Source organism: Megascapheus bottae, chromosome 5 (assembly GCF_031878675.1).
Source record: "Megascapheus bottae isolate mThoBot1 chromosome 5, mThoBot2.hap1, whole genome shotgun sequence".
In the NCBI taxonomy this organism is placed as follows: Eukaryota; Metazoa; Chordata; class Mammalia; order Rodentia; family Geomyidae; genus Megascapheus; species Megascapheus bottae.
The window spans coordinates 1205461-1217738 of record NC_143513.1 but is presented as its reverse complement, the minus strand read 5'-3'; the positions used below and the strand labels follow the sequence as shown (position 1 = coordinate 1217738).

General features: G+C 41.7%; 1 protein-coding gene across 3 annotated transcripts in view; it reads left to right on the top strand.

The window, feature by feature from the left end:
- Nudcd3 (NudC domain containing 3) overlaps positions 1 to 12278 on the top strand; it is a 93453-nt gene that overhangs the window by 4549 nt on the left and 76626 nt on the right. For all 3 annotated transcript variants that reach the window (XM_090332499.1, XM_090332498.1, XM_090332500.1), the window contains exon 2: positions 2707 to 3020. In XM_090332499.1, coding sequence (XP_090188625.1) covers positions 2707 to 3020 — 314 coding nt within the window. The remainder of the gene's footprint in view (positions 1 to 2706; positions 3021 to 12278) is intronic.

Below are 12278 nucleotides of genomic sequence, written 5' to 3'. Positions count from 1 at the left end.
CATATTACAAATTATCCCTGGATAGGGTATGTCATATTCTGAGTGCTCACTTCTGATAATCTGCTTTTGAGGTTCTGCCCCCAATTCAATGGTGCAGGACTCTTGTTTTCTTTCTTTTCTTTTCCTTTCTTTCTTCCTTTCTCTCTCTCTCTCTCTCTCTCTCTCTCTCTCTTTTTTTTTTTTTTTTTGAGCTCAGGGCCTGAGCACTGTCCTTGGATTTTTCTCAAGGTTAGAACTCTACCACTTGAGCCACAGCACCACTTCTGGCTTTTTCTAAGTATGTGGTACCAAGAAATCAAACCCGGGTCTTTGTGCATGCTAGGCAAGCACTCTACCACTGGGCCAAACTCCCATCCCGCATCTCACATTTTCTGTCCACATTCTAAGGGCCACACTATTCACTTTGAAGGACCCTCATCGAGAGTGATATCTGTCAAAATTTTATTCCATTCCATAATAGTATGTCTTAAAAAAAGTAGCTTAGGTTCTTTACAGTTGGTACCTGTGTTTATCCTGGAGTACAGTTTGAGAAGTACCTTTTAATGCAGCTTCTATATGAGACTCAGGAAAGAAATCTGTGTCCTGTTCTCCCATAACTGGTAAAAAAATCTCCGGTGTCACTCCTGTCTTGTCAGCTGAGTAGGTAGATTAGTGATCATTGGAATCCTTTCCAATCCAGGATTCTGGTACTATAGAATGAGTACTGAGAACACATGGCTACTGGGAGGCCCATGGTGATGTGAGATTGTTTCTGAATGATGTCCATGGGCAGCTTAGAGGAGCCTAGCATGCTGAATAGCAAAATAATCAGGCCTTGGGGACCACAGAGTCCTGGCTTAGAAATCTTAGGATTTGAGAGGGAATCCTTGTTGTTTTACTTTTGTAGTTAAGATGAAGATCTAGGGCCGAGAATATAGTTTAGTGGTAGAGTGCTCACTTAGCATGCACCAAGCCCTGGGTTCCATTCCTTGGTACCACATACACAGAAAAGGCAGAAGTTGTGCTATGGCTCAAATGGTAGAGTGCTAGCCTTAAGAAAGCCCAAGGCCCTGTGTTCTAGCCCCAGGACTGGCAAAAACAAACAACCCCCCCCCCACCCAAACCAAACAAAAACAACAACAAAAAAGGATGAAGATTTAGGGCCTGGAAGGTAGAGTAGCTTTGAGGAACTGCTGTCAGTATGGGTGCTGGAGAGAAGGGAGTCCAGGCTTCAGGTCATCTACAAACTAGAAATGGTTCTGGGTTCTTGGCCAGTTTTTAACATTTTTGGAATTTAAAAATTTTCTTCTGCCTGCATTGCCTCTCAACTGTTTGTTGTGTCCTGTCTTTTTTTTTTTTTTTAAATTATCTTTCACTGACTGGACCATGGGCAAGTTACTTAACTCCTCTAAGCTTTATTTTTCTTCATTTTGGAACATACAGGACTTTTGGGAGAGTTTGTGTGTATTTGTAGTTACATGCAGTGCAGTTTATATGCTTCACATCTATCTTCTGTGCAGTTCACAGATGTTGCTATTACATGTCTGTTGCATGTCTGACTCCTACCCAGTACCCAGCTTGGTCCTTCATCCTTTCCTCCCTCTAGCTACTGCATGGGATCTTATTTTTGTCTTTTCTCTTTTTTTTTTCCTTGTTGGGGTCATGGGGCTTGAACTCTGGGCCTGGGTGCTGTCCCTGAGCTCTTCAGCTCAGAGCTACCGCTGTTTACTCCATGAGCCAGTTTTCTGGTGATTAATTGGAGCTAAGAGTTTAGATTAGATTGTGTACCAAAAAAGGTTAAGGACTTGTTCATATACCAGAGTTAAAGATGTTAGAAGGCATTAGCTGTCACTTGTGGTGTGTGTGTATGTGTTTGTTTTGCACACTGTAGGCATCTAGTGGATGTTTGTGGAATGGAAGTCCCATATTCCCCTTCCCCTCCCTCAGTATTTACAGTGTGGGGAGAATTCAGGAAGCCTGGGTGCATTTTATAGGTTGCAGTTCACCTAGATTTTCTTTGTTTTTGAGACTGAGTGGTTGATACTTTCACAAACCCACAGTTTAAGGATATTGTAATTTTTGTGTTGTGAACAGGATTGGGGCTGGTAGAAATCATGATAGCTAAGACCATGTGGCTTTGTATCCTTTTTTTTTTTTTTTTTTTAAAGCTAGTCCTGGGGATTGAACTCAGGGCCTGGGCACTGTCCCTCAGCTTCTTTTGCTCAGGGTTAGCACTCTACCATTTGAGCCATAGTGCCACTTCTGGATTTTTCTGTTTATGTGGCACTGAGAAGTAGAACTGAGGAGGGCTTTATGCATACTAGGCAAGCACTCTACCACCAAGCCATATTCCTAACCTTTGCTTTGCATCCTTTAGGTTGCAAACACTGTTAGCTTAGGCATGTTTATGATTTTTAGAAATTTCCCAAAGGACAGTATACAGAGGGGTTACAGTTACATTTGCCAGATAATAGGTGCATTACTTCTCACACATGTTTTTGTCCTCATTTCCTTCCTGCCAACTCCCCCCCCCCCATCTTGTTTTCCCCATTCCCTATCCTATTTCAAATAAAGTTCCTAACTTTTGGTGAGGTCCTAACATGTATTTCCAAGGGGAAAGGTTTTGTTTTTAGATTTGGTACTTAGCAGATTTTGCTACATTTCTGCAGAATATAGAGTCCATTCCTGAACAGATGAGCTAAATGCTGGGTTGGTGTTTGATTTTAGGTCTTTAAAACCTTTGATCACATGGCTCGTCAGGATGATGAGAAGAGGAGGAAAGAACTCGAAGAGAAGATCAGAAGAAAGGAAGAGGAAGCCAAGGCTGTAGTAATGGCTGCAGCTGACAAAGAACCAGTCCCAGCCCCAGTACAGGAAATAGAGATTGACTCTGCCACAGAATTGGAAGAGGAGAAAGTAGAGCCTCCAGTTCCACAGGGCCCCAAACAGGATGTGGCCCATCGCTCAGAGGAGACAGAAGCTCCAGGGGCAGTTGTCACCAGTGCTGCTGAAGCCCTCCAGGAACCACCACCACTTCCCAGGTAGGAATTCTTCCTTTGCAGCCTCCTCCCTTCTCCTTTGACATATGAAGTTTGGATATGTCCAGAATTTACTTTGTGTGGTTTGAAAACAGTTCTGCGTGCGTGCATGTGTGTGCACATGTACTGATACGGGGCTTGAACTAAGGGCCTGATATTCTCACTTGGTTTTCTTGCTTGTAGCTGGTGCTCTGCTCCGCCTCTGCCTCTACTTCCACTTCTGCTTTTGCTTCTTCTTGTCCTGTGGCTTGAACTTAGTGCCTGGACACTGTCTCTAAGCCTCTTTTTGTTCAACGCTAGTACTCTGTCATTTGAAGGAAGGCAATGATCTGTGTATTAGCATACAACTAACGCTGGGCCATAGTTAGAATTAGAGCATTTGGCCTCCCTTGCCCTAAGACCTAACCATCTGTGTGTAGGGCTTAGCTTCAGCATCTTCATTCTTTATGTTCTTCTTGCAGAAATACTATTAGATTATGTGTCTATAGATAAGTGCCCAAGATAACATATGTCCCTGAAGAGGTGGTTAGTTTAGTGTAGGCATCTGGATTATGTTCTACATCTGCCACTCCTAAATGCTTTGTCTTGGGCAAGTAGTATTACCTTTCTGGAATCCCAGTTGTATCTGTCTTGTACTATTGTGAATTTGTTTCTTTTTCTTTTAATTTACTACTTTATGCCAAATCTTCTTTTTTTTTTGGGCTGGTACGAAAAGTTCTGTACCTTGCTTGGCTTTTTTCATCCATATCTAGTGCTCCATTTTAGCTACATCTCCTGGGAGGTCACCGTATAGATGCCAAACTTATTGTGGACACCCGATCAGCATAGCGCACTGTAACCCAGAACTCCTGGACTCAAGCGATCCTCCAGGCTCAGCCTTCAAATAGCTGGGATTACAGTTGCCACCAAGCCTGGCTTGAGCTACATCTCTTATTTTCAGCTTTTTTTTTTTTGTCAGTTGTGGGTCTTGAACTCTGGGCCTGGGAGCTGTCTCTGAGCTCTACACCTCAATGCTATCACCCCACCCCTTGACCTACAGCACCATTTCTGGTTTTCTAGTGGTTAATAGGAGATAAGTGTCTCACAGACTTTAGTGCCTGGGCTGGCTTTGAACCTTGATTCTCAGATCTCAGCCTCCTGAGTAGCTAGGATTAAAGGAATGAGCCACTGCGCCTGGCTTATTTTTTGCTTTTTATTAGTTAATTGGAGATAAGAATCTTAGTAATTTGTCTGTTTGAGCTGGCTTCCAACTTTGATTTTCAGATCTTGAAGCTTCCTAAGTAGCTAAAATTATAGGCATGAACCTTCAGCATCCAGCTAAAACTGCCAAGTCTCAAAGGTTAAGCTAAGGGTTGGGAGTATTGCCTAGTGATAGAGTTTTTGCTTAGCATACATGAAGCCCAGGGTTTGGTACCACATACCCAGAAAAAGCCAGAATTGGTCCTGTGGCTCAAGTGGTAGTGTGATGGCCTTGAGAAAGCTCAAGGACAGTGCCCGGGACCTGAGTCCAAGCCCCAGGACTGGCAGCAAACTAAAATAAAAAAGTAGGGTGCTGGTGGCTTATGCCTATAGTCCTAGCTGCTCAGGAGCCTGAGATCTGAGGATTGAAGTTTGAAGCCAGCACAGTACAAAAGTCTGTGAAACTCTTATCTACAGTTAGCCCCAGAAAACTGGAAGTGGAACTGTGCCTCATAGTGGTTAAGTGCTATCCTTGAGCTGAAGAGCTCAGGGACAGTGCCCAGGCCCAGGGTTCAGGCCCTACCACTTAAAAAAAACAACAACCCCCCCCCCCCAAAAAAAAAGATCAAGCTAAGTATGGGGTTCAGAGGAAACAGTTGTTGGTCAACCAAATTAGAGAGAGGGATTAGGTTTTGAATATGAAGTTACACAAAAGAAGAGGCTTAATAGAATTTGGTCTAGTTTAGCCTTCTAACACATAATCTTTGTGAGATGATCTGGTTTTGAACCCAGATCTTTAGATCTTAGCCTCCTGAGTAGCTAGGATTATAGGCATGAGCAGCTTCTCTTTAAAATAAGCAGATAACAGGATGAAGACTGAATATCTAAAGCTATTTGTCTTAGTTCAGGCTGCTGTTGGCTTATAAGTTATAAACATCAGAAATTTATTGCTCAGAGTTCTGGAGGCTGGAAGTTCAAGTGACTAGGGATACTTTCTGGCTCATACTTCTCATGGTCTTCTAACGTAGTACATGGGCTGAGAGTGCTTGGAAGTCTTCTTGATACGAACACAAATCCCAGTCATTGGGGATCCCTCTTTGGAGGTGTCACAAAGCATCACCTCCTAAGACCATTGTCTTGAGGTTAGGATTCAACAGTCTATAGCATTTAATCTGTAATATTGGGCACTTAAGTTTGATTTATTCCAATATTACTGATATCACTTGTCGTGGTTTGTAAGTTTGTGTGTGTGTGTGCGTGTGCGTGCCCACGCGCGTGCATGTCCATGCGCGTGCGTGTGTGCATGTGCATGTTCAGGTCCTGGGGGACAACTTAGAGCCTGGGCATTGTTACTGATCTTTTTTTCCTTAAGGCTTGTATTCTATTACTTGAGCTACAACATCACTTCTGGCTTTTCTGGCTGGGCTGGCTTTGGATACAGTCCTCAGTAGATAGGATTAGTAGATAGTAGATCTTGAGTAGAATAAGATTACAGGCATGAGCTACTAGTGCTTGGCTATATGGGAATTTTAAAGTATAGGCATGCCCCAGATATGTTGTAGCTTTAATTTACCATCTATGAACTGGAAAGCCTTGACTAATACCGCTCAATTACTGCAGTAAAGGCAAATTGCACCAGGTGCTGGTGGTTCATGTCTATAATCCTTGTTACTCAGCAGGCTGACATCTGAAATTTAGTCAAAAACTAAATTTCAAAAATATCTAAAACTATGTACATGCAGAGAAAAAACCTGCAAGGAAATAACTTACTAATGGTGGTTATTACTGGGGTGGAATTTGGAGTGTTTTCATTTTCATCTTTTTTTTCTTATATTTTGTAATTTTATACACTGAGCATATGTTTTTCTTTACTACTGTTTTGTACTTCTGTACTTACAGTTTTCTCTCTTTCTCTCTTTTTTTTTTTTTTGGTCCATCATGGAGTTTGAACTCTGGACCTGGGCACTGTCCCTGAGATCTTCAGCTCAAGGCTGTCATTTGAGCCACAGTGCCGCTTCTGGTTTTCTGGTGGTTATTTGGAGTCTCATGGACTTTTGTGCTGGCTTTGGATTGCAATTTTCAGATCTTAGCCTCTGAGTAGCTAGGATTATGGATGTGAGCCCCCAGTGCCCGGCTTGTACTTATAATTCAAAATTAAGGCGTAGTTAATTTTGATTTTGGAGTAGCAAGCTAGCATAGCTACTCTATTGTATTGTGGATACCCTAGTTTTTTGTTCTTGAACCAGTGATTTGGGTGCTGGGTTATGGTTCATGTTAGTTTTGTGAGTGTTGCTGAATTATGTAGAGTTGACCTTGCTGTGTTCAGAAAACCGATCCTGCTTGCCTGCTAGTCTTCATCCTGATCAGCCTAGACTGCTACTGTAAGAATCCTGATCTGCCAATATTTACAAGGACTGCCACTGCCACATTCTCAGCCTTCAGTTACTGGTTTCCCAGGAGCAAACAGGAACTTGAAACATTGAGCTCTAGCTGCACCTAAGATGTGGTATTTCTGTGTATCCACATTCTTTGGAATACAGCTCATGATTTTTGGCAAATAGTCTTGTAGCACCGGGGTCACAAAGAAGATGTCTGCATCAGCCTCAGCTCCATTAGGCCTTTGTTCCCATCCTGTGCCCTATACTTCAGGCTCTGCTCTGTCCTAACGTTTTGGTACTAGACATATTTATTCAAAGCAATACTTATGTTTTTATACACAAGGCCACATGCACAGTGGCCTGATGTATAAAACCTTTGTGTGTGAGTGTGTATGAGTGTGTGTGAGATATTAGAGAAATTTTGATTTGGCCTAATTTTGCCATCACTAATTTTAATGCTTCCCTGACTAATCATCTACAAGTTCCCTAAATTTTATTCTTGTTTTGCCCTCCTGTCACTGCTAGGACTTTTCAAATGAAGATCATAAGTGCCCAATGTGGTTTTGAACCTAGTATAGTGTTATGTGTCTGTAGTTCTAGCTACTCATAAGGTTGCTATTGGTGAGGTTGAGGTGGGATTGCTTCAGCTTTCAAGTTTGAGACCAGCCAGTCAATATAGTGAAGTCCCTCCCCTGCTTCTTAAAGTCAAAAAGGTCCAGTGCACTTATTTCTCAGAGGTGAACATATGGACACTATTTTCCTGTTTGCACAAGATGGTACTTGAGAATGGGCTACATTCAGTAAAGGAAATCATTGTTTTAAGAGATATGTGTAGTAGACATTGTAACAAATGCTTTGTTTACTTTTGCTGTGTTTTTTTTGGTGGTGGGAGGATAGGGCTTGAGCTCTGGGCCTAGGGGTTGTCCCTAAACTCTTCAGCTTAAGGCTACAGTCCTATCCCTGGGCCAGGGTATTGTCCTTGAGCTCTTTAGGTCAATGCTTGAGCCCAGCCCCACTTCCCCTTTTCTAGTGATTAATTTTAGGTAAGTGTCTCACAATCTTTAGTGCCCTGGCTGGCTTTGAACTGTGGTCCTCAGATCTCAGTCTCCTGAGTAGCTAGGATTGCAGTTGTGAGCCACTACACCGGGCTTCTTTTGCTGTTTTGAGTTATAGTTTTTGTTGTGTCTGTGGACAGTACTAATGGGATGAGAGGAACGTACAACATGCAAACAGTTCTTGTCTCAGCTAGAATTGGGCATCTCTCAGGAGCTGCCTGTTAAGGTGGTCTTTGGGTGGCATCACTGCTGTAGCCATCATAATGCCTGCAGTTCAGATTCTTAAACTGTGGGTGTCGCTGCATGCAGCAGATTTTTTTTTTTTCCTTTTTTTTTTTTTTAATGCTAAAATTGGTATTGCTGGGATGCTGATGAAAATGTCTCAAAGGCTATACCAGTCCTGGGTTTTCCTTTGTATAAATCATGAGCAGATTTTGTTAACAAGGAAAAGACAAAGCAAGAATATCAGTTTTCAGCCAGGCATGGTTACCTCTACCTGTAATCTCAAAATTTGGGAGGCTGAGGCAGGATGGTCATGAGTTTGAAGTGAGCCTGTGTGCGAACAGACGAAAGTGTCAGTTGTTACTTGGAAACAGTTACCCTTTGGATGAGGGTGTTCTCATGCTGTTGAATGGGCATTGCTGTGAAATAGTGTTCAACAAAGAAGACATCCCTTCTGCCTTGCAGCAGAGTGAGGAGGGGGATTGAGGAATCCCCAGCATCTGAATCATTTCATGCAGTAGGGTGTGATACTTAAGGAAATTGCTTAGTACTTGGGCTTGCTTTTGGTGGGAAGGGAGCGTCATGTCTTGGGAGAGAAGTCTCCTGGTAGTAGCTTTGGTAGGTCCTCTGTCTCCCTTGGACTTCTCCCACCAAGAAGAGGAGAACACATGGTATAATCTTTTGAAATATGTACATTTCAAAATATTGTATGTTTATATGTATACTCACATGTAAATTTTATTGTTTATATGTGTGCATTTACACATATATGCATATACCTATATTTCAAAATATTGAAAAACTCTGATCCTTCCTTTTTTTTTTTTGCCAGTCCTGGGACTTGAACTCAGGATCTGGGCACTGTCCTTGGATACTTTTTGCTGAGGGTTAGCATTCTGCCACTTGAACCACAGCATAACTTGTAGTTTTTTTGTGTGTGTATGTGGTTCTGGGGAATTGAACTCAGGGCTTTGTGCATGCGAAGTGAGCACTCTACCACTAGGCCATGCTGCTGGCCCTGATCCTTCCTTTTTACAGAGGGAGAAAGTTGAGATCTCTTGCAGTTAGAAGGTAGAGTCAGAGTTTTGCTCAGAATTAAAATGGGCTAATATAGATTTGTTTTTCTCTATGAAGAAAAGAGCAACTCTTAAACTGTCACAATGATACTTAAGCTAAAATAATCAACTTCTATTTGAATTTTTCTATAATTATGCTATATTTTCTTGCTTCTTTTTCCCCCATTGGTTCAGGTGCTTGAACTCAAGGCCTGGGCACTGTCCCTGAGCTCCTTTGCTCAAGGCTAACACTCTATCATTTTGAGCCATAGCTCCACTTCTATTTTATTTTCGGTAGTTAATTGGAGATAAGAGTCTCATGGATTGGGCTGGAAGCATGGCCTAGTGGTAAGAATACTTGCCTAGCATGCACAAAGTCCTGGGTTCAATTCCCCAGAACCACATACACAGAAAAAGCCAGAAGTAGTACTGTGGCTCAAGTGGTAGAGTGCTAGCCTTGAGGAAAGCCCAAGGACAATGCTCAGGCCCTGAGTTTAAGCCCCAGGACTGACCAAAAATAAATACATACATACATACATACATACATACATACATAAAGAAGGAGTCTTACGGATTTTCCTGCTCTGGCTGGCTTTGAACTGTGATCTTCAGATCTCAGCCTCCTTCTGAGTAGCTAGGATTACAGACATCAGCTAGCAGTATATCTAACTTCTTACATTTTTGAGAGGTAATAGATGTACCTGATATAAATTTTGCTAGGTTGAATTTGAAATAGAAACCATAGTAGGCCTGAGGATATAAGACTTCTTGTGTGTGCTATCTCTCCTGTGTTATTTTGGGAGCACATTCTGCCTCATAGCATTTTATCTATTGATGTTTTCAGCCATTTAACCACTAATTAAAAAAAAAAGTGGCTTGAATCGGATTGTAAAGAAGATTGCTAATACTGATGGCTTACAACTAACGTTCTTATTTCTTTTTCTTCTTGCTTCAATATTTCTGTGTTGAAAAGAAATGAGATTAGGTTGGGGATGTAGCTTAGTATGTTAGAGGTCTTGCCTAGCATGCACAAGACCCTGCTTTTGTTGTTGTTGTTTTTGTTTTTGTGTTTTTCAAAAGCTTTTTACTGTGATATTGCCTTTTGTTCATGGACCTAGAGCAGGTGTTTCTGCTCCAGGCACTCTTGGGGCCATCAGGAAGGCTCTGTGGTGACCATGGCAACACATAAATGTCACTGGCTATTGTCAGCCCCCTAGAAGTCACTTAAGGCAGGAGGCTGAGCCAGTCTAGTCCATGCTGGTGGAGATGGGTGCAGATGCCGTCAGGTCACTCGTATTGCATGAGGGAGAAGAAGGGCATGAAGGCCCTGGGTTATATCGAGTACTCTAGGCTAAACCAACCAAGCTAATGGAAATCAAGTTCTTTGTTGGGTCTTGATTTTGCTGATTTGTTATCTGTGAGGTGCATGTTCTTATTCCTGTTCCTGTAAATTGGAGTTGGATTAAGGGTAACAGTTTTCAAAATTGCAAGAAATATATAAGGGAAATGAGTTGTTATTCCGGTAGTCAACCATTGTCACTAGCTTCTTTTGTGTGTGTGTGTGTACTTCGACTATTGTGTATACACATGTGCACACACAACACACACATCTGTGAGTATTGACCTGGCTACCTTCCCCAAATGTGCTATGCACACTCCTGCTTCGTAAGTAGCTGCTTCTGACAGAACGTTCTGTTGCCAGGCACCCTCTCAGTGCACATCTGGGCTTTTTCCTATCTTTCCATTTCCATGAAGCAGGACTGCTAGCTTCGTCTGTTTTACAGTTGGGGGAGTAGCCCTGATGGGCTCACATTTGGGTGGCTTATCATGAGGTTTTCCAGGTCTGCTGTGGTTGCCATCACTGGTGGTTAAAATGCAGATTTCTAGGCTCCTTCCCTAAAGAACTGATTTTAATAGGTCTGGATGCATACCATGTGATTTTTTCAGAAGCTTTCCAATGAGTGATGTGTGGCCAATGTTTTTAATTGTCATATAGCATTCTCCTTATTGTCCTTAGCCCCATTTGCTAGTGAGTCCCTAAGGGTTGTATTTAAATTGTTTCCAGTTTGTCAGTATTGCTGATGACACTGCAGTGAGTATGCTTGTATATGTTCCTTGGAACGTGTAAGAATATCAGTTGGATGAATTCCCAGAACAGGAATTACTGGGTTAAAGGGTTTTTAATTTTGATGGGTGTTGCTAAATTGGCCCTAGAGAGTATTCATTTGTTCTTCACTGCCAGCTTGTCTGAGGGAATCTGATCCCATTTCAGGTTAGCCAGGGACAGACCCAGGGCTGGGTTGTGCTTACCTTCTTTATCTTTGGTGGTTCTTTGAAGTGACTCAATTTTTACCTAATGGGATTCTGATTTGGCTTTGTATGCTTCTGAGGTTTTTCTCTCTTCTGTTTTTTTCCTCTCATTCTGTTTATTTACAAATACCAAAGTATTTGTTCAGTTTGCTTACTGTGGCTTTAGAATACATTTAAAAACATTTTTTTTAAATTATAAAGGTGATATATAGAGGGGTTACAGTTACATAAGTCAGTTAAAGAGAACATTCCTTTTTGGAGATTGTCACCCCTACCATATAACATATTTTAACATTTGGTAGAAATTGTGTTTTCTTGATTATGGAAATTATTTTTTCTATATAGAAATTTTGTTGAAATTGTCAGTGGGGTTATATTTGATCTATGCTTTAAATTTGAAGAAATTTGCATCATTACATTATAGAGTCTTCAGTTTAAGAACAGAGTATGCCTCATTTACTCAGGTCTTGTTTTATGTTTTCCCATAGAGTTTTAATGGCTTTTTTTTTTCTTATAGATTCCATACACTGACAGTGAATTCTCTGACTAGCTTCTAATAGTTTCTCACTTCATTTTGTTGGATTTTCTACGTGTAGACATTAGTATTTAGTAATAAATTGCATATTTTATTTCTATAACCATAGTTAGTAGTAAATTATATGTATTTTTCACACTTAGAATTTTAAATGTAGCTATATTTTTCTCCCCCTCAAACTATGTTGCCAAGCAACTGAAGGATGGAGCTAACGATCATGAAAGTAGAGGAGGGGCAGCTTCTGCTGGTGGTGAGAGCTGACCAGTGGTCCAGACAGTGTTGGAAATAGGCAATGGTGTCCTTGGGGAGAGCAGGAACTGAAAAGTACTTTCACAGCATTAGTGTTTTAGCTGTATCAGAGGGTGAGTATGCATTGCTAAGGGAGAGGGACAGATGGAGACAAGAACAGGTTCCAGGATTGAATCGGGGTATTGGGACATGTAGACCCCAGCCAAGGGGAGTCCCCAGGGGAGTCAGGTCAAGGATCACACAAGCCTGAACACAGAGGTGACTCCCATAGTACCAGT